Source organism: Haemorhous mexicanus, chromosome 11 (genome assembly GCF_027477595.1).
Source record: "Haemorhous mexicanus isolate bHaeMex1 chromosome 11, bHaeMex1.pri, whole genome shotgun sequence".
NCBI classification, from domain to species: domain Eukaryota; kingdom Metazoa; phylum Chordata; class Aves; order Passeriformes; family Fringillidae; genus Haemorhous; species Haemorhous mexicanus.
This window is the reverse complement of record NC_082351.1, coordinates 9,211,351-9,234,412: the sequence shown is the minus strand read 5'-3', so window position 1 is coordinate 9,234,412 and position 23,062 is coordinate 9,211,351. Positions and strand designations below refer to the sequence as shown.

The window sequence follows — 23,062 nt, the reverse complement described above, 5'->3', positions numbered from 1 at the left end:
AGGCCTTTTTATTGCCTTTCTTGCAAGCAGGGCAGAAGTACGGTGAGATTTGCCTCAGCCCCTTGCTCAGCCTCGCTCTTTTGGCAGGTTTTGTTGCCATCCCCAGGAGATATCCCACCAAGCCCTCCTGGTCTGCAGGAGCAGCTCAGCACTGTGGCCTCCTTCAGCACATTCCAGGAGTTGCTAGAGGTAAGCAGTCGAGGTGAGCACAGCTGTCACTGTCTCAACAGTCTTTGGAGCAAATGCCCACCTCAACCTATGCTGGGGGACCTAAACTTGGGCTGCCTGGTAAGAAAGGGAGATTGTGTGTGTCCTGCATGAGGGGTCTTCTAGAAAAGCTTTTGAGCAACCAGAGTTACGCAATTACAGTTAGACCTCTAGATCACTGCCATGTGTGACTGTGGAAGATGACCTGTCTACTGCAGGTGCTCTGATGCCTGTACAAGGCAGAGAAAACCAGAATAAAGAGAAGGCTTTGTCATAGCTGGGAAGCTGCTCTTATGTCAGCCAGGACAAGGAGCAAGCAATCAGATGTGTATGGCTGAGTAGAAGTTGTCTATCCCATTTTCAAGCTTTCCCTCTTGCCATTGTAATTGATCTCACGTGTGGTTTGGATTTTTAGTGATTACAAGGGTAATTGCTAATGTTACTGTTTGGACATTTTTAGGAGTACCAGCTCATTGGGAAAGTTGAGTCCTCTGAAAAATACACAATTTTTGTTCCTGGAAATAACTCCATTGAGGAGTACTGCCGTGCTGCCAATGTGACCCAGCTGGTAAGCTCACTGCTTGCTTGCAGTTTGAATATGTGTTGTGGTGGGTGCAGGGGCAGGTACACTGCTAAATAGTAAACAAGCTCAGGGGATTTCAGCATACACAGGAGATGAATATCTGATGCCAAAAGCTGGGAGAAATGTGGCAGAGAAATGAGAAGATTTCTAGGGGTGTTGCAGTGGGACCTGAAAAGAATATTTGGACCCCAAGTGCAGAGTATGTGGATAGATGGCACAACATCTTCCACTTCCTGGCTGGCTGTGGCAATTTTCAGACTTCTGAAAGGTTCCAAAAAAACATTAATGGGCTCATCAAGTATCAGAATCATTAAGTGTGATCAGTCATCTGTGACAGAGAGTTACTAGGCTCTGTGGCCTTAATTAGCTATTACAGGTGCTTAGGAACATTTCTTATGCCATACCTCTGACTGAATTGTAGTCTATGAAGTCAGAAGACTCCAAACACTGGTATTTTTGTGGATTTAGGACAACGAAACAGTGCAGTACCACATTGTACTGGGAGAGAAGCTCTTGCCTGCAGACTTGAGAAGTGGAGTTCATAAGAACAGCATGTTAGGGCTCTCCTACTGGCTGATGTTTTACCAAAACAGCACCCAGGTAAGGGAGGCAGGCTGTTCTGCCGATTGAGGGTCTGGATTGACCTATCACTTCCTAAGACTGGTGACCCAATACTCCCATTTCTCTTTTGCACACCCTCACAAGTTTACTGCTGGGACTGTCTTGGAGCTGCCAAGCAATCCATGCAAAAGGAGTTGAAGGTTATTGTCTCAGCTGTTATCTCCTGCTTTGCAGAAGTTTGTCAATAACATTCCTTTGGATGGAAAGTCCTTTGAGACGAGGAATGGCATCCTGATTGGGGTGTCCCAGGTGCTCCAGGTCCAGAAGAATCGCTGCACTGCCAATACCACCACCATACTGAAGGTAATGGTGATGTCCAAGGAGCTGACACCATTTCACAGGGTTCCTCCACCTGCTGAGCCAAACTGATGGGTAACAGGCAACCTTCCTTGGCTGCCCTCATGGATGAGACAGTAGGTTGTGGTGTAACCCCAGATGAGCCTCATGAAATGGGACATTGTGGAGAATTGGCACCTCCTACCTGGAGATTCTGTACATCTAATGCAGCTCTTGTGCAGGTTCAGCTCCTTTGCTGAACCTCCCTTACAGTGCCAGCCATGGAGCTGGCTAGTGCAGGGACTCCCAGATACTCAGCTGTGGAAGGAAAATCCAGCCCAGTTTTTGCATGCCATGACCAACAAGCTCCCTTAGAAAATGTTCCCTGGTTTGCCTGGGAGTCATGGTCAAAAGTCCAGCTTGCATGTACCTTGTGGCTCATTGCAATTAAGCCACTAAACCTGAAGATTGCAGTGTCAGACTACCTGCTACAGATCAGGAAAAAAACTATTTGCAGCTTTGTGTGAAGGAACCCCTGGGCTACAAAAATCCCTGAGATTCAGGAAAGGTGTGCATATGATCTCTTCTTTTGGTGTTTTGAGCCACAGAGGTAAAAACATCTTTGTCCCAGCCAGCAGCCTGTAGAGCAGCATTAGTAATTCAAGATTAGTGTCTTGGTGTGATGTGGGTAGAGGCACCACTGGTGACTTGTCCTGTTCTCTGTGCCCTAGTCAAGGTGCGGCAAGTGTGACAAGGGGATCAAGTGTCCTTCTGGATCAGTTCTTTTGGTGAGTCTTGGATTCATGTGACAGCTCACAGTCTGGTTGCAGATAGTGCTTTGGGATCCTCTTATTGCTCTATAGGTGTCATCTCGATACCTGAAAAAATGTGCCCTTGAGTCCTCTGCAGCTCATCCATTGCCAAGGTTTGCAAGAAAAAGCAGAAACCAAGGGAGAGTTACACAGGAAAAACATGGACATGAATCATGAAGCTCCACCCAGAGCTGGCACCGGGTTTTGCCTGAATTTCAGGAGCCCTTTCATTTTCCCACTTAACAGGGAAGAGGAGATTTTTTTTTTTTTAATTTATTTTATCTTTTTTAATTTGGCATTATCATCAAGGAAAGCCAATTTAAGAGTGCCTGTAGCAATTTCCCTGTCTGGACCATTGATTTGTTCATGCAGATGGGCTGGTTGTGCCTGCAGCTTTTTGGTGAGTGAGTGACAAACATATCCAGAGAGGAAAATAACAAAGCATTTCATTTTCATGCTGGCTGTGAAATGCCTAGCAGCTACATCTGGCTTCTTAGGCCTTTTTGCTTTACCCTATTCCCAAAAATTCCCAATTCTTTTCTTCTCAGTATGCAGACTAACGTGTGCCATGGGTTTGGCAGGTAAAAAATTGACTCTATGTGGTGACCTCACATCCAGAGATGCTTCATTGGTCTCAGCTCTGGATAGTTCAGATTTTTAGGGCTATTCCTGTCAGATACAAAGCAAGAGCACTGCCAAAATGTACATTATTTGTCTAAATACTGTAGTATCTCCTATGTGTGTCTATGTTGATTATATCCTCAGGAGCCCCTTGGAAGAGGGAATCTCGCTAAATGTAGATTGCGGTCTGCGGGTGCGGGGACAACAGGTTGCCATTTCACCTGTGCAAAAGTTTCTCTGGTGAGCAAAATATTTGCCTCTGATTCATTGTGGCAAAAGCAAGAGAGATGGGTGTGAGAAGCACAGCCATGGAAGTGCAGGCTGTGCTGAAATCCTGGCTGTGTTTGTGCCATTGCGTAGCTGAGGCTGGGGCTGCCTGGGAATCGCTCTCTATCCGGGAGGTGGAGGGCACTGGAACAACAAAAGATCTGCAGAAATGTCTGCACCATGATGGATTGGGATCTGCTGCTTTGGTATTGTTGCTCTGGATTTTGTCCTGCAGAGGAAGAGAAGGAGTTGAATGTTTGCAGTCTGGTTTCCTAAGGAAATGAGGCATGAGTGATGGCATTCTGCTAGTGCCTGTGCCTGTGCCTTCCCAAATAACTGATGACTCACTGGAGCTGAACCAAAGGGAGGAGCAGAAGGTCTCACACCTCATGTTGTGTGTGTTATGGCCCCTACCAGTTTTGTGAAAATGGGTTGTTGGAAGAAAACACTTAAAGAGAAAATGATAAAAGAAAGCCTTGTGTGAATTGACGTCTTATAGGCGTTGCAGCATCACTTGGAAAGTTTAGAGGGAATGGGAAATTGAAAAGGGAGAGGGGGAGTTAGACTTCCTGTACTCACATAGAGAGTTTCAATCGGCACTTGTACCTCATTTGGCACTTTTGCATTGCTTCATTAATTGTTGTTTGTCATCATCTGTAATATCTAACTTTGTCCTGTCATGATTTTCTTCCCTCCATGGGTAGATGCAGAAAGAAGTGAGAGCAGTTAAATCAGGTTTTGGAACCAAATCACCTCCTGCCAGACCCTCTCTCTGCTCTGAGGACACAGGCAGGAGATAGGCTGGAGGGGCACTGGATATTTCAGTTACCCACCAAGGAGCCCGTGTTTCTCAAGGGCAGTGCAGACTTTTACATGAATCTCTGGGCAACAGAGCACCTCATTTCAGGATGTTCACTCCATCCTACCCTTTCCTTCCATGTGCTGTCAGAAATTATGGCTGTCACACAAAGAGGGGAATCAAGCTGTAGCTGTACCCTGTCTGTGTGCACAGGATGGCTCACCCCAGCTTGTTCTTGTTGGTTTTCCAGACGTCCGTCTGCTGCCCCGGCTACTACGGCCACATGTGTGAGATGTGCCCTGGGAAGCCAGGCCGGTGGTGCTCTGGGAACGGGGAGTGCCAGGATGGCATCCAGGGCAGCGGGGAGTGCCGCTGCCTGGAGGGTTTTCACGGCACTGCCTGTGAGATGTGTGAAGTGGGACGATACGGAGCCGACTGCAAATCAGGTGACACCGACGGCTGTGGCAGCTTGGCTCTACCAAACTGCTTGCAAGGGCAGAAAGGTGGCCACATCTCAGCTCTCGGGAGGGGTTGTGGGAGAGCAGAAAGGTGCCAAGACTCTGAGACAGGCAAATGGCTGCCAGGTCTCTGAGAGAGAGACAGCAGGAGTGAGCACTTGTGGCCAGCCAGATGAGCAGCCTCATTTGCATCCTCAAATCAAGCACGTGCTGTGCTGTGCTGCTCTTCCTGCTGCCACCCAAACTACAGCAAGCACAGGCAGGTGATCTCTTCCTGGGCTTTTTGGCCTGGCAGTGAGGGATCAAGAGCTGATACTCCAATGACATTTTCTTGATGGCAATTTGATGTGTTGGATTAGTAACAGAGCAGACAAGGGAATGGCAGCAAGGCACTTCTGGTGAGCCCTGGCTGGTTTGGTTTGACAGGGTGTTTGTATTTCCCCTGCAGAATGTGCCTGTGACAATGGCATTTGTAACGATGGACTGCAAGGGGACGGGAGCTGCGAGTGCTTCCCGGGGTGGACGGGCCCCACCTGCCAAGAAAGTACGTGAGTGTGAGGGGCCTCTGGTGCACCAGTGACAGAGAAATCTGAGGCATCCTATCAAGTTTTCGGAGCAGCTCTGGTTGCTCTGACCACAGAGTCACATGTGCTCTGCATTCCCCCAAAACCTTTTCAGACTCTGCTTTCTCATTCCTGCACATGAGCTGCATTTGCTGTGACTTCCCCAGCCATGCACAAGCCCTTGAGTTATTTTGGTAAACCAAGAAAAGCCTATCTCTGCTTCTATCTCCACTGAGGTTAGAGGCACCTCAAAAACAGCCCCTTATTCTGGGAGAGAAATGGGAGCTTCCAGCCACAGTGGGTTGGTCATGACTCTTGTTGCTTTCCTAAGAAGGTGGCAGGGCTTGATTTGAATTTTCAAAAGGCCCCAGTGTGTTTGCTGAGCTGCTTTTTCTGCTCACAGATTGAGTCACTCAGGTGAGCTCAGGCCGTGGTGTGCGGTCTTCAATAAATCTGTCATTGTGTGTCAAAATAACATGTTGAAGATGGATTTGGGATTTTGATTAGCATTTGGGTGAGGAGAAACCTGAGCTTCTAAATACCTTGGGATTTTAAAGGTTTACACATAAAGGTTGATTTTATTGTGAATTTAGAAATTGAAATCAAGCAGAGCTGTCCTACCTAGTGTAAATGTCAAGCATGAAAGCAGTTCATCTTTTGCTTCAAAAGGGCCAAAACCAAATGGCTCTGGGTTAAACAAGGTTTCAGTCCTTGTTTGATTCCAAGCAGTGCAGAGGCCACACAGATAAAGTCAATTTGAACCATTAGCTTAGACAGAGAACATCAAATTTACTCCCTTGCAAAGTGCCAAAACATAAATCCCATGAGATTTTCCTGCTGCCACATAGAACAAGAGAGTTAGCATCACTCCTGGTTTGCAGACTCCTTTTCTCTAGATGGCAGAAATGGCCCAGCTGAAAATTCCAAGATATATTTGTGTTTTCTCTTTCAGGGATCAAGATTGACTTATGCAATAACACTTGCCATCAAATGGCCAAGTAAGTGCAGAAGAGGGGCTGAGTCATCCATGTGTGTTTGTGTGAGTTTTACACAGAGGTGATTCTGGCTTAGGGCTTGGCAGAGGGCTGGCAGAGGGTGCCTACTCATCAAAGATGCATAATTGTCAGTTCCTTTCTGGGAACGCTCTTTGGACCTGAGCCACATGTATTCTCCCCAAGGATTTTGTCTGTCCAGGCATAAATCCATTCTAAGTTCCTTCAGCATGCGTGGATGTCAGAAAGCAGAGATTCCAAGGTACTCCAAGGCTGGCCTTATTCATGGAGCAAATCAACCAGCCATTTACAAACTCTTTCTGCCCCTGCCAAGGAATGAAACAGGGCTGGAATGCTCCCTTCTCCATCCATTATCCTGTTTTAGGCAGGGACCCTGCCATCCCTCTTACACCTTGCAGAAGCTCATGGGTGTGGTGAGAGTGCACTGTGGGAGGTCTGGGCTGGACACCAGGTCCTGGCCAGCGTGACTGGAGTGTTTGGAGCTGTAAAGGAATACCTGGAATGCGCCTCCTGTGGTCATTGTGGTCTCTTGCATATGTCAGATTTGAGCAGTGCTTCCCACCAGCTGAGCAAATCAGGAGGTGTTTATCAGTCAGTGATAGTTTATCCCTGTCTTGTTTCAGCTGCCTCAACAGTTCCACAGATTCCCAACCGACCTGCTTCTGCTCTGCTGGATACACAGGGAATGGAACCCACTGCACAGGTGTGTCCAGCAAAGACAAGGTGAAATGAATAGCAGGAAGCTGACAGAGGAAAGATCACTCAAATCATTTTCCTCTCAGCCATCCACCATAAATTCTGCCATGCTTTGGTAGAAATGTTTTCCAGTCCAAAGCTTTACACAGGATGCTCCTGATGTTGCTAAAGCCTGCAAGAGAGGGATAAAAAGGCAGGCAAGTGTAGGAGGGCAACTCTTACTGCCTGATGTACATGAATGGATTGTACTCCTTCTAATATGACAGTATTGATGTCAAAGTTATAACAATTTTGGCCATGAATCCTTGGAATGTGGATGTTTCAATTCCCCAGAACTTTGTGATTCTTCTATTTTCTGGCCATACCAAAATCAGGTAATAGTGCAGTAGTAGAACCAGAGTGAGGTGGGATTTCAGGATACTTCACCAGAGCTACATTACATACCTTGTTTATGTCAAAAGCAAACAGATCAGGAAAAAATAAAGGGTAAAATTGTAACAGTCAAAACACTGGTAGACCCTCCAATTTCTTTCAGTATTGTCCTTGTTGGATAGTGAGTAAGGGGGAGAGGAAAGAAAAAGAAAAAAACCCTCAAACATGTACATTGTTCAGGTAAATATATTTTTTTTCATCTAACCATTAGTGGTCAGTGAGCAAATGCTGTGAGGGAAAGATTTCCAGTTTGGATCTTACTTAAGCTCAGTTTATTTACTTGGACTGACCTGTCTCTGGTCTGGATGAGGCCCCAAGTCCTTAAAGAACCAACAGTTTCATTGGGAAACAAAGAGATTTTAACAAGCTGTGATTTTGTTAAGATAGATGATCATTCTGGCACAGTTGCTCATTCATAGGTGTTCTGAGCTGATTCTGCTCCTCTTGTTCTTGGTCACAGAAATAGATCCCTGCACTACTGACCATGGTGGCTGCTCCATGCACGCTGTGTGCACCAAAGTGTCCCCAGGAGAGAGAACCTGTGCTTGCAAGGAAGGCTATGCTGGGGACGGGACACTCTGCATGGGTGAGTGCTCAGGGTGTGTTTTGGAGGTAGCAGAGGAGCAGCATCAATAGTAAGGGGAATTTCAGATTAAAACACCAGTGTTTTGGTCTCAGACAAAAAGACTCCTGCAAGGTTTCTTACTCTTGTGCACGTCATGGAGAGGCCCAGAGACAGAGGGTGAGGGCAGTCTCCCACAGCGGTGCTCTGGGTGAAGATGGAGCTAGGGGGAGTCCTGTCCTGTCATATTCTTTCAAGTACACCCAGACAGGCTTGGAATTTTCTGTGGGCAGATTTGTCACAGCTCAGAGACCCACACGTGTCAGGAGTAAACTTGTAGTTGCACCCTATTCCTTTGCTATCACAAGACACTTTCCCAGGAAAGTGTTCCCCAAGTTGGAAAGTTCTCCCTGTTGCTTTCCCAAAACCTCTTTGGATCACCAGTTCCCAGCTGCCTTGAGAAGCCATCAGCAGTAACCTGGCCTTATTGTTTTGCTGCAGAAATTGATCTCTGTCTGGAAAGCAATGGGGGCTGCCATACTCACGCAGAGTGCATCAAAACAGGCCCAAAGAAGGTGAGTGTGTGGGGTGGATGTCAGGGAAATGCTGTCATGGAAGTTGTCACACTGTCACTAGAGAGAGTTCTGTCCACTGCAGTGCCCTGCTTTGTGCTTACTCCCTTCCATGTAGAGAAGGTTCCTTGGAAGAGCATGAAAACATTGCTGTTTCCATGAGAGCAGATGGCTTTGCTGGCCAGAGGCTGAAGGCAATCTCAGGTTATATTTGTTGTGGACACAAGCTTGGTTATTCATGGAGGCAGCAACGGTTGTTACACCACATGCCTTCTGTCCAGGGCAGCCTTTGTTTATCTCCTCTGTTGGCCCCAAGTCTGAGCCCAAGGCTCTGCTCTCCCTCCAGGTTGCCTGCAACTGCCTGCCTGGTTACAGTGGGGATGGTGTGAGCCAGTGCAACCCCATCAACTTGTGTGAACAGGTATGTCAGTATTTGGCTGCTTCCAGAGGTGAAGGCCACAGCCTGGGAGTGTTCCCTTCTCCCAGGATTTAACAGCAGGAACAGCATTGGCCTGGTTGGTTGGAGCTGAACTCTTGCTTTTCCACATATTGAGGGATTTCCTTGTGTGTTTGGTCTCCATTGCCTCCTGCAGTCACTTGCAGTTGTGTCTATCACCCAGCATTCCCTCAAGATGGAAGAGGGACATAGGATTGAAGGCATGTGGGCTTTTTCCTTTGTGTCCATTTTGTGCAGGATGTGCTCAAAAGCCTCAGAGTGTTCAGTGCTCACAGGCATCACTGCCATGTCAAACTGTCTCTCTGAATCAGGGGCTTTGTCATGGACCCTGTGTTCCAAAGTGAGGTGTGAAAGTCTTATTTCATGGGAGGATTTGGTGCTGGGAAGCCCTTGAGAATTTGGGTGATGTTTATTCTAAGGCACTAAACAAGGGGGAGGGATGGTTTCCTTTCACTGGGCTGGATGGAGTGTGCAGCTCCCACACACAAGCAGCAGTTCAGGTGGTGGGAGAAGCCCCTCCAAGCAGCCTTTTGCTTTCCCTGCCAGAACAATGGAGGCTGCAGCCCCTTTGGGCTCTGCAAGTACACAGGCCCTGGCACCCGGAACTGCTCCTGCTCCTGGCACAGCATTGGAGATGGCTTCACCTGCCGTGGCAAAGTGCATCAGGTGAGAGTCCTGTGCTGCACCTTCTGTGTCCCCTGCCCTGCAGCACACTGCTCCCTCTTCTCCAGAGGGAGAGCAGGTCTTGGTGTCACATTGACACAGGTGTGGTGTGGGAGAGGAGACAGGTGCTTTGAGCAAACTCTCCATAGATCATAGAGGTGCTTGGTGTGCCAGCTATGGGACATGGCAAAGTGACTTTGTTCCAAAGGGAAGGAACACTCTACTGCTGTCAGCAACATTGGCCATACCTCCAGGGGACTGCTTGCTTCATGTCAGAAACAGATGGGAGTGATCTTGTTTTTTCCCAAGGCAACTCACTTCTGCCCAGTGGGATGAGGGCAGGGGTCCCCTGAGGCCATGCCAGGACTTGGGACCCAGCCTGGAGGGCAGCAGTCTCTGTCCAGCTCTCTTGCCAGTATAATGGCTGTCCTTGGGCAAGCTGGTGGCCTTTTCAGGCAGTGGCAAATAAAGTAGTGCCCACAGCAGAGCCATGAGACAAGAGGTGGACTGTGTGTGCCTCTGTCTTACTGAAAATCAGCGTGGTGAGGAGAGGGCATTGCCTTCCGGGGTGTGCCTGCCCTCTGGACAGCATCCCAGAACTGGCAGTGGCAGCACAGTGAGATAAAAGCAGAGTTTTTGTGAAGCACTCGAGGTGTCCCGCAGCTGCCCATGAGAGGTGCTGCAGGACCAGCCAGCTTTCATCTTCTGGCCACTCCATCCTCCAGCACTCGTGAATGGTGCAGGCAGGGCTCACTGCAGCACCCATGTCACCTGTGCCTACAGAGCTGGGAGGGAGGGAGGGATGATCACTGTGCTGTGCCAGGAGAACGGGTGTCTCTTGGGGTGGGAGAGTGGCCTGGAGTGGAAGGAGCAGGTCGCTGTGCTGGTTGGTGAGGAACGGGTGGAAGGGACCCTGCTAACACCAGCTGATTCCCTTTGTTTAAGGAGCTTGGAAGGATTCCAGATGCATCCGTGTTCTTTAGGATGATACAGGTTAGTGACAGCTTTGTCCTTGTCTCTGTGTAGTAAATCCCACCTAGGGCTTTCTGCAAAGGGTCTTGCTAACTGGAACAATGTTTTCTGCTTCCCTTCCCACAAATGCTCTTCTAACACAGGCAGAAAGCATCAAAGAGCTCAGTGGGGCAGGGCCTTTCACTGTCTTCGTCCCACAGACAGATTTCATAGGAAACACCACAGTGGTAAGTGCCCTCCCATGTCAATTCTGCCGGGTGTTTGACAGCTCCAGTTGTGGCAATGTCCCCCCTGGGACCGTTCTGCCCAGTAAATCAAGGCAAAGGGGCTGCACCATGGAGAGTTAAAGGCTTCCCCTGCACTCCATCAGTGTAAAAGCAGAAGTTTGGAGGCATCTCACTGAGGAGACAACCTGGACAGGGGTGGACATATCTCCTCTTGTAAGGAGACCCTTGTTGGAGATGATGTCTTGTGGGCCTCAGAGGCACTGTGCCAGATCAGTGGGGTGTGGTGGCTTTGGTGCCCATGGGGCTGGTAACAACAAGTCTCCCATGCACCTGTGACAGACCCCTTACTCCTTCTCAGGAATAAGAGAATGGCAGCTTTTTGGTGTCAGTGTAATGGAATATCCTAACCCCATCACTGACTCCTCAAGCTGGTTGAAATTTCCCAAAGCCCTCAAATGGTTTTGTGCCTTCAGTGTGTTTTGGGGGGACCATCTTCCCTTCAGGATGAGTCAGAGGGAACTCAGGCAGTCCAAATCTCCCTCATTGGGGCGGGGGGCCCTGTGTGCTAGGCAAAGTGCCCTGGTGTGGCCTCACTCCTGTTTTCTGTCTGTAGTTTGAGGAGTGGAAGAGCAGAGGCCTCCTCCGGGACCTGCTTCGCTACCACATGGTGGGCTGCCAGAAGCTGCTCTCCAGTGACCTGGAGGGCCAGGAGTCCCTTACATCTTTATCTGGCCACAAAATAAAGATCACAGTGAGCGAGGTACTTCCCTTTGCTGTCCCATTTGTCAGGATGTCACTTCTCCTGTGGTGTGAAGGCGCTGTGGCCGTGGCAGGTGACCTGCCTGGGCCCACAGGACGGTGCTGGCTGTGCAGGCCTCAGCAGGTCCCCTCTCTCTCAGAATAGCATCACTCTCAACGAGGAAGCCACAGTGCTCACCAGTGACATCGTGGGTGTGAACGGGGTCATTCACTTCATCAACAAGGTCCTCATTCCCAGTGACCTGGTGGGCCAGAACATCTCAAAGCTCTCACAGGTGAGGCTGGAGCCGTGCCCTGCTGTCAGGGCTGTGCTGAGCTCAGGGACAGGCTCTCTCTCCCAGCTGCCTCAGCCCAAAGCTGCCTGGGCTGCTCTGCCTCCCTGTCCCTGCCAGCCTAGGGGTTGTCTGAGGCCACAGATTTGGCTTATGAAGGTGACAGCATTTGTGGGATATTTGGAACATAAGGAGCCTTTTCCATCATGAGGGAACAACAGTTCTGGATGTAGGCAGGAGGATCTTGTCCTGTGCCAATCATTTCACTCCTTTTCCAGCACAGAGCAGGTTGCAGCATGAGTTTGCCAATGTCTCTCTGTGACTCCTTAAGCAAGCATTAGGGGCTTATAGAGCCTGCATTTTGCAAGATATAACATATTTTCTGTGCAGCACAACAGAGTGCTGGAATTCATCCCAGCTCCTGCTGTAGCAGTGTCTATCCAGGATAAATCAGAAAAGTGGTGGCTGCTGAATGCCAGCCCTTCCCAGGCCAAACCATCAGCATGATGCTGACAGAGATAAACTTGTGTTTAGCTACTGTAGTTGTTGCCTGTCTGATTTGTCCCCTGCATTGCTGGTCCCGGATGGGGCACCCTTGGTGTCAGCTGTTTGCCTTCCTCCCTGTGCAGCAGAACATCACGGACGTGGCCGAGGCCTTTGGGTACACCATTTACAGCAAGCTGCTGCAGGTGAGCCGCTGCCCCCGCTGCCCTGGGGAGGTGCTGCGTGCCTGGGCACGGTCACGGCGGGCTCGGGGCTCCCCCCTGGTGTCGCTGTGCTCTCGGGCAGGACGCGGAGCTGCTGCCGCTGCTCGCTAACCCCGTGCACAGACCCTTCACGCTGCTCTGGCCCACGGACGCCGCCTTCAGCGCCCTCCCGGAGAGCCGGCAGAAGTTCCTGTACCGCAGGGAGCACCGCGACGTGCTGGCCTCCTACCTCAAAGCACACATCATCAGGGACACCAAGGTAAACGTGACAGCCTCGTAGCTGCCAGGGCCGCACGAGGTGCCACTGTCTGCAGTGGCTGTGCCAGAGTGACCTTGCCAAATATTCTGCTGCCATAGAGTACACAATGTATCCATTGTCTTGAGAAGACCCAAGGCTGTTTGAGCACTTGAGGCACCCACAGCATCATGGTGAACCTCTGGTGGCTGAGCTGAAACCTTCTGTCATCAGCTTCTGGGGAGCTGCAAGGGTCACAAACAGGCTCTTGTGTACAGGGGTATGAGTGAGGGGAGAGTCCAGCTGAGCAAAGCCAGGCTCTGCTTTTTCACACTGGCCTCTCACTGTGCAGGAATCTGGGACTAACCCAGCGCAGCTGTGCTGTACCACCCACACCAGCTTCAGGGACTGCCACATCACACCCCTCTGAGGCTGGCCACTGACCCCTGCCCTCACCATGCCTTAACATGAACTGCCAGTTTTGCCAGTCTCTCCTTCACATTCCTCTTTTCCCCTCTTAGATTGTTGCAGGTAATGTGCCCCAAGTTGAAAGCATACGGACCATGCATGGCTCCACCATCTCATTCAGCTGCAGCAAAGCCCATGTGGTGAGTGTTGGTGATTCCAGGCTTGGCTTCCCATGGAGCAAGTGTCCCTGGGCATGGCCATGGGGCAACAGGTGCTTCTGGCAGGGAGTGGACACAGAGCTGGGGTGCTTACAGGCTGGGACACCCCCTTCCCTGGCTACAGCTGGGCTGTAGAGAGGCACAAGGCATGCCCAGCTGGCAGGGTAATGCACAGGTGTCTGGTACCTGCACATGAATGTCACAATGACCTGGCTGCCCGGTGCCACAACCTTCAGAGAGCATGTGCTGCTTGGACAGAGGCCATCCTTAGGAGAGGTGGCTGTGAAGAGTGTTAAATAGGAAGGGTGGTCAAGGACATGTGCACAGAGATTTTGGAGTTCTTGGAGTGATTAAGAAGCCATGGCAGCCCAAACCGAGCCACTTTTGGGTGGTGCAGCCAGGATGTAGGATGTACCAGAATCACAAGTTGCTTTCTTCTGTATTAGGGGGAGATTCTGGTGGGGAACAGTGACGCCACCATCATCCAGAGGCACATGGAGTTCAATGGGGGCATTGCTTATGGCATTGATAGATTGTTGGAGCCACCAGATCTGGGATCTCGGTGTGACGAGTTCACCCTGACTGAGCTGCAGGTGAGCACCTCTGACGGGCTGAATGAGGATCTGGGCCACCCATGCAGCCCCCTGCCTGGGAACAGGGATCTCTGGAGGGCTTGCTGCCCTTCCTTGGCAAAGCTCTGAGCAGCCAAGAGAGGAAGCAGCAGGTGTTGAGTTGTTGTGAGGTTTCTTTCTCCCCTCCACAGGGATCTACAGAGAGCTGTGGACTCTGTGGCTTCGAGCCACCCTGCCCTGCTGGCTCCGTTCAACGGGTAAAGCTCACAGCTTTGTCACCAGGGAGGCCCATAGGGGACTGATGACAGCCCCCATGTGCCCCTCATGTTTTAGCAGCACAATGAAGGCTCACCTGCATGTGGCAAGCCCTTGGCTCAGTCACAGGGTCCATGCCTTGCCCCAAGTCATGCAGGAGCTGGGCTGAAAAATATGGGCTCCAGTGGTCTTTGCTGGGTCAGTCCTGTGTGGGTGACAGTGTGGGCGGCTCTGGGTGCTTTATAGCAAAAAAGCTCAGTCTGGGAGTGGCTCAGGGATCCCATGGTTTGGGAGCAGCTTTGGGAGGCAGTGGCTGTACCCCTTTCTCACTACTACCTTCTGGCATGTCCCTGAAGTTTCTCTGGGGCTCCAGTGTCACTAGCTCCAGCACATGTTAGGAAGCCTCCGCGGCTTGTCATAAAACTGAATGAGTGGCACAAGAAAAGTCAAGGTGAGTTAACAGTGACCAGTGTGGCAATCTCTGTGTTCTGCCTGTTTCCTCACAGGGGGAAACCAGGCGCTGCTACTATTATGGAAACCAGCTGCTGAGGAACACCTTCCTGTTCCACCACAACTCCCTGCTGCGGCCGGCGTGGCCACCGCACTCCCCGTGGGACCCCTTCAGGAGACACTTCTCTTCCAGGGGGCCTCTCAGACGAGGCTGCAGGAGGAGCTGCGTGTCCAGCCACTGGGTCCCGCAGTGCTGTGCCAACCACTATGGCCGGGACTGTCGGGGTAAGAGCCACGCCCTCTGCCCCGGCCCTGTCCCCTGCGGGAAGGTGGCGTTGCTGGTTCAGCACATCCGACATCCATGAGTGTGCTTCCCCGGAGAAGGGTGGGCAAAACCCCAGGCGAGGAACTCCAGCCTGTAGAGGGTGCAGAGAGCAATATCCTGAGATTATGACAAGTTCCCTTTCCTTGGAGAATATCTTGCCTCTGTGAAGAGCCCTGGGCACAGGGCGCTGGGGGTAGCTGTCAGACATGTCACTCACCTCTAGACCTTCTCAATGCTCAACCATTCTCTGGCATCTGCCCTCTGTGCCATGGGCAGCTTTCACGTCCTTGGGTGAGTCTGCTGTTAGTGTGGGGCAGGACAGCACAGACCCAGCACACCAGGCAGCGGGTGGCAAAGGGACCCTCCAGCACAGCGTCCCTTTGTCACCAGAGCCTCACTAAGGTGCCCCACTTGCAGCGTGCCCAGGAGGGCTGGAGGCGCCGTGCAACAACCGTGGCACCTGCGATGACAAAATCGGCGGCTCGGGGATCTGCAACTGCAGCCAGGAGTTCATCGGGACGGGCTGCGAGCTGTGCGCGCCCGGCAGATACGGCCCGGAGTGCCGAGGTACCGCGGCTGGGCGGGGCTGGGGCACCGCGCCTGCAGGACAGGGGCAGTGCTGGCCTCACCCCCTCGCAGCCCACGGCTGATAAGGCCACAGTGTCAGAGCCCTCCTCGTCTGCTGAGCACAGCTGAGAGCCCCAGTTTGGAGAAAGTATTTCACCGTACTGTGAGCTGGGGAATGCAGAAGTTGTGATGAGCCCCGTACAGAAAGAGAATCACCTGGGACCTGTGCCCATGTGAGACAAAAGCAAAGAGAGGGAAAAGAGAGTCCTCCATCCTCCCATCCCAAACCAGGCCTCACAGGGTCTCAAGAAATGTCTCAGAGTGAGAAACACATTCCAGAAATGCCCAGGGGAGAGGACTGATGGGGTACTGTAGGTTCAGGGGCTTCTCTTCCTCTGTGAAGGGCCTGTATGACAGGGGGCCAGGACTGGCAGGAAGGGATGTGTCAGGCTCCTGTCCCCACCTTCACACCTGCCCACAATGCCACATTGCTGCCACGTGGCTGTCCCAGGGCCCATCCACCAAAGCATAAATGCTGTGTTTGTCCATTCCCCACAGAGTGCAACTGTACTGAGAATGGTGTGTGCAATGGAGGCCTGCACGGTGACGGCTTCTGCTTCTGTGCTGAGGGCTGGACTGGGGAGCGCTGTGAAATCAGACTGGGTGAGGGTGCTCAGCCATTCCCTGGGACCCACCTGCTGTTCCCCGGGACCTGCTGTCACATGGCTGCTTTCCCAGGAGCTGGGTAGTTCAAGCAGCTGTTCAGAAAGATCTCCAAAAAGGAGCTCTCAGTTGTGAGGCTCATCCCAAGATCTGCCACATGCTGTTGAATTTCACAAGGGTTGGGGTGGCAAGGAAGGGGATGGAGGAGAAAAGCTCTACTGGATCATGAGCAAGTCCCTGAGCTCAGAGATGCTCCAAGCAGGGCTCGAGGTTGAGGTGAAGATCTGAGATGTGTTCGATGGAGTAACAAACCTCTGTGTTCGGGCAAGTCACCTGCAGAAGAGAACAGGGAGGGAGAGAGGTGGGACTGTGGGGCAGGTGGGCTGGGGCAGAGACTGGTGGTGGCAGCCGTGCCCGTGTCACAGCCCTGCGGTCACTGTGTTCTGGTTTCAGTGGTGACACCCACCTGCTCTCCCCCGTGCCACGCCCAGGCCGCCTGCCGCGCCGGCAACCTCTGCGAGTGCGACCTGCACTACGAGGGGGACGGGAGAACGTGCTCAGGTACGGGCAGCCGCGGGGCTGGGGGCAGGACAGCTGGTGACCGTCTGCCGACGGCCACGTTGGGGTGACAGCTGGCAGGACAGCCAGGATGACTCCCAGGACACCTCATGAGATGGTTTAGTTAACCTAGGCCTTCCCTCCCGCAGTGATCGACATGTGCAGCCAGGACAACGGGGGCTGCGCCAGGCACGCACAGTGCTCACAAACGGGCGTGAACGTGTCCTGCGCCTGCAGCCCCGGCTACCGAGGGGACGGCTACATCTGCGAGCCCATCGACCGCTGTGCCGACGGCAGGAATGGGGACTGCAGCGAGCACGCCCTCTGCATCAGCACCGGCCCGGTGAGCACGGCCCCGAGGGCCGGGGACATCCATCTGCCTGGGAGAGCCGCCCAGCTGGGTGCCCTGGGGCAGCCATGTGACAGTGTCCCCCCTCCTGCAGTCCCCTGCCCCTCGTCTCCGGTGCCCTCATGTGCTGTGCTCATCCTGCGGGTGCTTACCACCAGGCAGGTGTGCTGCTGTGACAGCTCTGGGGTTAAGGCCGTTTCCCCCCACTCCTCTGTGGAGCAAAAGCTGTGTCAGCTGTGTCATTACTGGGCTGGTTTGGGGGCTCCTGGATGGTCCTTCAAGGACAATGCTGGCCATTTTTGCAGAAGAACCACAGCTGGTCACCACAGGCCAGAAGATGGGACTGGAAGCATGGTGTAGTGCAAGAGTCAGGAGCCACATACCTCAAAGCTCAAACAAACAAACAGCGAGTGCCAAGGACTTGATGTGACATTGCCTGGGTGTGGGCGCAGGACAAGGCCATGTGGCCTTCCACAGCTCTGTCACAGCCTCAGCAGGCTGTAGAGGCATTCTGAAGGCTCATCCCCATCCCCACAGGGATGCAAGGATCTGTGTGTTTGCACTCACACAATTGCCACCCTTCCCTTGTGCTGCAGAACGAGCGGCGCTGCGAGTGCAAGCAGGGCTACGTCGGTGATGGGATCCAGTGCCTGGAAGAGGTCGTGCCCCCCACGGACCGGTGCCTGGAGGCCAACGGGCAGTGCCACCGGGAGGCCATCTGCACTGACCTGCACTTCCATGGTGAGTGTGCTCAGCCCTGCTGGGCCAGGGATGGTGTTCTGTGGAGAAGCCACATTCCCTCATCCTTCACCTTTGGCCTGGAGCTCTCCTCAGGAGGGTGGGATGGCCAAGGGGACAGGGATTCATCTCTGTAGCTTGGCATGGTTTTCACATTTCACTTTTCCCTACATGTCATATGGGGAGGGGGAGCCATCCTTGTCTGCTCCATGTGACATAGCCTCTGGTGGCAGTGCCTCCCTTGTGAAAGGCGAGAAGCTCAGAAGAAGCCTCTCCCTCACTTGTGCCTTGTCCACATCCCACCCTCCTTGGCAGTGCTGCCCACGGTCAGACAGGGACCTATGTGGCTGCCCAGGTGGCTCAATGTGTCCTGTACTGATGCTCCTGGGCTCTGGTATTTTACAGATAAGACCATGGGTGTGTTTCACCTGCAGTCACCCCGAAAAAAGTACGACTTCACCTACGAGCAGGCTCAGGCAGCCTGTGCTGCAGAAGGTGCTTCCCTGGCCACATTCCAGCAGCTGGCAGCAGCACAGCAGGTCAGGGCAGGGGTGGCTCTGTCCCCTGTGGGGCTGGGACAGGCCATGCATCACCCAGGGCCTGGGCCAGCCCAGGGGTGACATGTGGGTGGGTGACCTCTCAACCCCTCAGCTAGGCCCTGTTGCTCCATCTACATCCATGAAACAGGAGGGCTGGTGGGTCTTGCCAGGCACACTGGGATGGGACTTGTGACCGTGCCCAACACTTTGCATGTTGGGGGTATGGTGGATGAGGCACAATGGGAATGTTCATTGGGGAGGAAAATCTGGGACAGAGCTATTTTCAATCTAATAATTTATTTTCCCCTTCTAGATGGGATTCCATCTGTGCTTGGTGGGTTGGCTGGACAATGGCACAGCTGGATACCCCACAGCCTACCCCAACCCCAGCTGTGGGTCCAGCCGTGTGGGCATTGTGGACTACGGCTCCCGGAGCAACCTGAGCGAGACCTGGGATGCGTTCTGCTATCGGGAGAAGGGTGAGGGTGCCAGCACTTTCCCTGGGGACAGTCCTGTGTCAGGGCAGCAGGCAGGGAACTGCCCTGGAGCATGAGGGCAGGTGGGCACACCCCCTCTCCCCACGCCCATGTCCAGAGGGAACATGATGAGGGTACCAGAAATCAAAAGGTGCTTGGTGCAGCCAGCACTGGTGAGTCCCATCACAGCCTGGTGTTCCTTTGCAGACGTGACCTGCACCTGCCGTGATGGCTTTGTGGGAGATGGGTACTGGTGCAGTGGGAAACTGCCCGATGTGCTCGCAGACCAGGACCGCTTCTCCACCTTCTATTCCGTAAGGAACGCTCTCCTGGTGCTGCAGGAGCAGCAAGGCAGAGGGAGGGATCAGCTGGGACAGGGAGGAGTTGGGGTTTGATCTGCAAGGTAGAGACTACAGACACAGAGGGGGTTTCTTTCCAGGACTGGGGGTTCCTGGGCTGGGGAAGGGGATGGCATTGTGCTGCCAGCAACGTGCTGATGGGGAAGATCTCCCATCTCTTCCAGATGTTGCTCAATTTTGCCAATGACACAGAAGAAGGACTGGATTTTTTCATGTATTTGTCTGATGTCTCTGCTCCCAAAACTCTCTTTGCCCCTCTGAATTCTGGCTTTGCAGACAATGAGGTAAGCAAGCAGGGTTGAACTATCAGAGCCCCAGAGGAGAGCAGGTGTCACTAAAGCTGGCATGACAGTGTGAAATAGCCTGGGGAAGGAGGAGGAATGTGGGTCAGAGAGGACCAGTGGATTGGAGGTCTCCAGTCCAGCCATTCCCTCAGAAAAGCCATTTAGGTCAGGATGCTCAGAGCCTTCTCAAGCCGAGCTTTGACAATCCTAAGGGTGCAAATCCCCTCTGCTCTGACAGTTCTGTTCTGTGCTATCTGTGAATGGAGCTGTCTGTGGCCATGAGAGAGCCTGGGCTTGGCTGGAGGGGCTGCACAGTAACAGGGAAAATGAGGGACCAGCTCATCCTTTTCTCACCCCTGTGCACTGGTGCTTATTCAGACACTGACAGGAGAAGAACTGAAGCTCCACGTGTCATCCAGCAACGTCATCCTCTTCAGCTTCAACCTCACAACGGGCACCATCATCCCATCCCAGTCGGGATACGACCTCCATGTATCAGAGCTCCCAGCAAGCAACAGTACAAAGCACTCAGTAGGTTTAGCCTTGGCAGAGGGCAAAAAACACCACAAGTTTTCACCACATCTCTTTTGAGACAGGGAATGATGGGGAGCCTCTCTGGGCAGGTGACATCATCTGTGTCCTGTGCTGTAGGACGCCAAGGGGATCAATGACACGATGATTGTGGAGTGGGACATCGTAGCTTTCAATGGCATCATTCACGTGATAGCAGAGCCACTGAGGATTCCACCGCCCCTTGTTCACCTTGGCCAGGTGAGTCTGGGCACGAACAGGGCTGGCATCAGGTCTGGGGCTGGGGATGATGTGACAGAGTCATCCCGAGAACTGGCCTTGTCCTCTGCTCCTGGCACGGCTCATTTTGGGAGGGCTGCCCACGGCCCCACTGCGGAGCAGCAGCAGGGGCGGTGCCACCGCTGTGCCGGGACAGCGCCGTCAGGGAGGGGCCGCTGTTTTGGCACAGGTGAACGGTGCGGCGCACGGGCCGGGCTCCGTGGCCACGGGGACGTTGTCAGCGCTGGGCTTTGCGCTGGCGCTGCTTGCCGGTGCCGGCGTCGCCTACTACTGTGTGAAGAGGCGGCGGCAGCAGGGGCAGTTCGGGTACTATCAGGTACGGCCGAGCTGGGGAGCGGGACGGGGGCCGAGGGCGGTGGATGGAGCCGGGGGGTCGGGCGGATCGGCCGGGGCCGGTGCCGGTGCGGGGTGCGGGTGGCTGCGCGTGAGAGGGCGGGCCGCCAGGGGGAGCCCGTGGGCGACAACGGGCAGGGGGTGGGCGGGGCTTTCCCGGCCCGGTGCCGCAGCGCCGCCCACCCGCCGCTCCCGCTGCAGGCCGATCTCCGCGAGGACGAGGAGCAGGAGGAAGAGGAGGAGGAGGCGCGGCCCCGGCCGGAGCGCGCGGGCCCGCGCACCGCCAGGCCCCGCCCGCAGCGGCCGCTCGTGGCCATCCCCAACCCGCTGTACGGCGGCCACGCCCTCGACTACGAACCGCTGCACGTGAGCCATGCCCCGCCCCGCCCCCTTCGCCCCGCCCCGCCCCGCGCTCACGCCGCGCTCTCTGCCCCGCAGGACCCGCCCCTGGCGGACGCCGGCACCGACCCCCGCGGGTTCCCGCAGTGACCCCGCGCAGCCCCGACCGGACCGCACGCAGCGCGGGGAAATAAACAGCTCAGCGCCACCGGCTGTGCCCGCGCCTGCCTCGCCGCCCCGGCCTCCCACCGCCCGCCCCGCCGCTACCGGCCGCCCCCAGCAGGTGGGAGCTCCAGCCCCTCGTGCCCCCGCCCATGCCTGTTATAGCCCCGTACGAGGTGGTGCCTGCCCAAGCCTCCAGCAGCCAGAGCCCCGTTCAGCCGTTCCCAGGGACGTACGGCCCTCGGTGTTCACGTGCAGCATCCCCCGGGGCCCGCCGGGCCTCGGTCCCGTGCCCTCACACTGCCCCGTAGTCAGGTACGAGTCTCGTCAGTCACCACCCCGAACACTCTTTGGGGCACACCTTTCCGGTGCCCCCGGCCTGCACTGCCGCTCTAAGGGCGCCACTGCTCCGTGCTGATGGCCCCAGCCTCGCTCTTCGGCCCAGGCTGCCCTTGGTCGCACGCCCAGGGCAGGCAGAGGAGCCCCGCGGGCGCAGTGAGTGGGTTAGTCAGTTAGTGACACATGCTGCAGACGTTTATTGAGCTACACGCTACACACCGCACAAAGACAAGTTCCACATGCACTTAGTACAGGTGTTTGATTAGAGCAGCCACGTTAACAGATTGTCCAAGCCACTGAGTTGAGCACAAGGCATCTTGAAAGTGTGCGACAGGCTGGCACATGGCACAAAGACAAGGCAGTGACACACAAGTGACAGACTGACAGGCCAGCCTGGCACAGCACTGGGGAGGAACAGGTAGGGGAAGAGTGAGTGAGTGAGTGAGTGTGTGTATGTGTGTATGTGTGTGTGTGTGTGTGTGTATGTGTGTGACTCACTGAGGGTTGCTGACACACGCAGCACCTTTCTCTGAGTCACAGGTCCTGGCACAGGGTCCTCCACACCGCCCTGGTTCCTCTTCCTCAGCTGCCCCCGCACTGGCACACCCAGCCCCTACAGCCATCACCACAGCCCAGTGCTCACACGCCCCTGGTGCCCAGCTCCCTCCAAACCCACAGCCCTTACCCACTCTACAGTCACTCACTCACCTCCTCTGTGCCTGCTCACTGCCAGGCCCTCCTTCCTCTGTCCCTTCTCTCCTCTGTCACCTCAACACCGACTGCCCCTGAGCAAGCTGGCACTGTCACCCTTGTTGCCATCTGCAAATGGTGCAGCAGTGAGAGGAGGAGAAGGAGGACCAAGGCAATCACCATTGTCACCCCTTCATCCTATAGCCATCACTTCCCCCACACCAACCAGCTTTCTGAGGGCATGAGCTCCTGGCTCTTAGGGCCAACGAGTATCACAGTGGCACAAACTCCCAACACCTCCTTTCCACCCCACCTGCCCTCTGCCCCTCTCCAACACCCTGCATGGCCCTGGGACAATCTGAAGCCTGGGCAGGACCAGCAAGACCCTGAGCCAGTGCAGAGCCCACTTTTCTGCACCTCACATCCTAAACCAGCTCTCACCTTCCTGGGCCTCCTGACTGTCACCCTTGTCCCATCCTATAGACTCTGGCATCACTATTAGCATCTCTTTGCTCTTCCTCCTGCTGAGGAGGCACCACAGGGCTTTGTCTGCCCATGCTCCCCACGGCACTTCACACTCGCCCCCTCCCCAAACATCCTCACGTGCCCCTCCAGCCACCTTAGGGCACATCTCAGTGAACACAGATGGAATGTCACCACCTCTGCTGCCAGCCCTGCACCTTCCCTGAAGGGCTGAACAGATCCCTCTGCAGCTCACAGCAGACCACACCACATCAATTGCCAAAGTATTGATGTCACATGGCACCAAACCCCAAAATACCAACAGTGCATAGCCTTAAGCTTTCTCAAAAAGCAGCCATGTCCGCAGACAGTAACTCTGAGACCCTGGGATC

General features: G+C 54.0%; 1 protein-coding gene across 3 annotated transcripts in view; it reads left to right on the top strand.

Annotated features, from left to right (window-relative positions):
• STAB1 (stabilin 1) overlaps positions 1-23,062 on the top strand; it is a 59,507-nt gene that overhangs the window by 31,007 nt on the left and 5,438 nt on the right. The window contains exons 32-69 of one of the 3 annotated variants that reach the window (XM_059856310.1): positions 88-189; positions 668-775; positions 1,259-1,390; positions 1,586-1,714; positions 2,419-2,475; positions 3,265-3,360; positions 4,437-4,632; positions 5,093-5,188; positions 6,160-6,205; positions 6,844-6,923; positions 7,809-7,934; positions 8,412-8,485; positions 8,829-8,903; positions 9,486-9,605; positions 10,548-10,595; positions 10,718-10,801; positions 11,415-11,561; positions 11,701-11,835; positions 12,465-12,521; positions 12,622-12,798; positions 13,296-13,382; positions 13,847-13,993; positions 14,164-14,229; positions 14,734-14,962; positions 15,420-15,569; positions 16,128-16,232; positions 16,686-16,793; positions 16,940-17,133; positions 17,736-17,880; positions 18,283-18,416; positions 18,730-18,895; positions 19,100-19,206; positions 19,416-19,535; positions 19,914-20,066; positions 20,187-20,306; positions 20,515-20,661; positions 20,880-21,044; positions 21,117-21,300. In XM_059856310.1, the coding sequence (XP_059712293.1) occupies positions 88-189; positions 668-775; positions 1,259-1,390; positions 1,586-1,714; positions 2,419-2,475; positions 3,265-3,360; positions 4,437-4,632; positions 5,093-5,188; positions 6,160-6,205; positions 6,844-6,923; positions 7,809-7,934; positions 8,412-8,485; positions 8,829-8,903; positions 9,486-9,605; positions 10,548-10,595; positions 10,718-10,801; positions 11,415-11,561; positions 11,701-11,835; positions 12,465-12,521; positions 12,622-12,798; positions 13,296-13,382; positions 13,847-13,993; positions 14,164-14,229; positions 14,734-14,962; positions 15,420-15,569; positions 16,128-16,232; positions 16,686-16,793; positions 16,940-17,133; positions 17,736-17,880; positions 18,283-18,416; positions 18,730-18,895; positions 19,100-19,206; positions 19,416-19,535; positions 19,914-20,066; positions 20,187-20,306; positions 20,515-20,661; positions 20,880-21,044; positions 21,117-21,167 (4,479 nt within the window). In that variant the 3' untranslated portion in view covers positions 21,168-21,300. Of the gene's footprint in view, positions 1-87; positions 190-667; positions 776-1,258; positions 1,391-1,585; positions 1,715-2,418; positions 2,476-3,264; positions 3,361-4,436; positions 4,633-5,092; positions 5,189-6,159; positions 6,206-6,843; positions 6,924-7,808; positions 7,935-8,411; positions 8,486-8,828; positions 8,904-9,485; positions 9,606-10,547; positions 10,596-10,717; positions 10,802-11,414; positions 11,562-11,700; positions 11,836-12,461; positions 12,522-12,621; positions 12,799-13,295; positions 13,383-13,846; positions 13,994-14,163; positions 14,230-14,733; positions 14,963-15,419; positions 15,570-16,127; positions 16,233-16,685; positions 16,794-16,939; positions 17,134-17,735; positions 17,881-18,282; positions 18,417-18,729; positions 18,896-19,099; positions 19,207-19,415; positions 19,536-19,913; positions 20,067-20,158; positions 20,307-20,514; positions 20,662-20,879; positions 21,045-21,116; positions 21,301-23,062 lie in introns of those variants that run through there. The other 2 variants (XM_059856309.1, XM_059856311.1) reach the window with 2 other exon arrangements.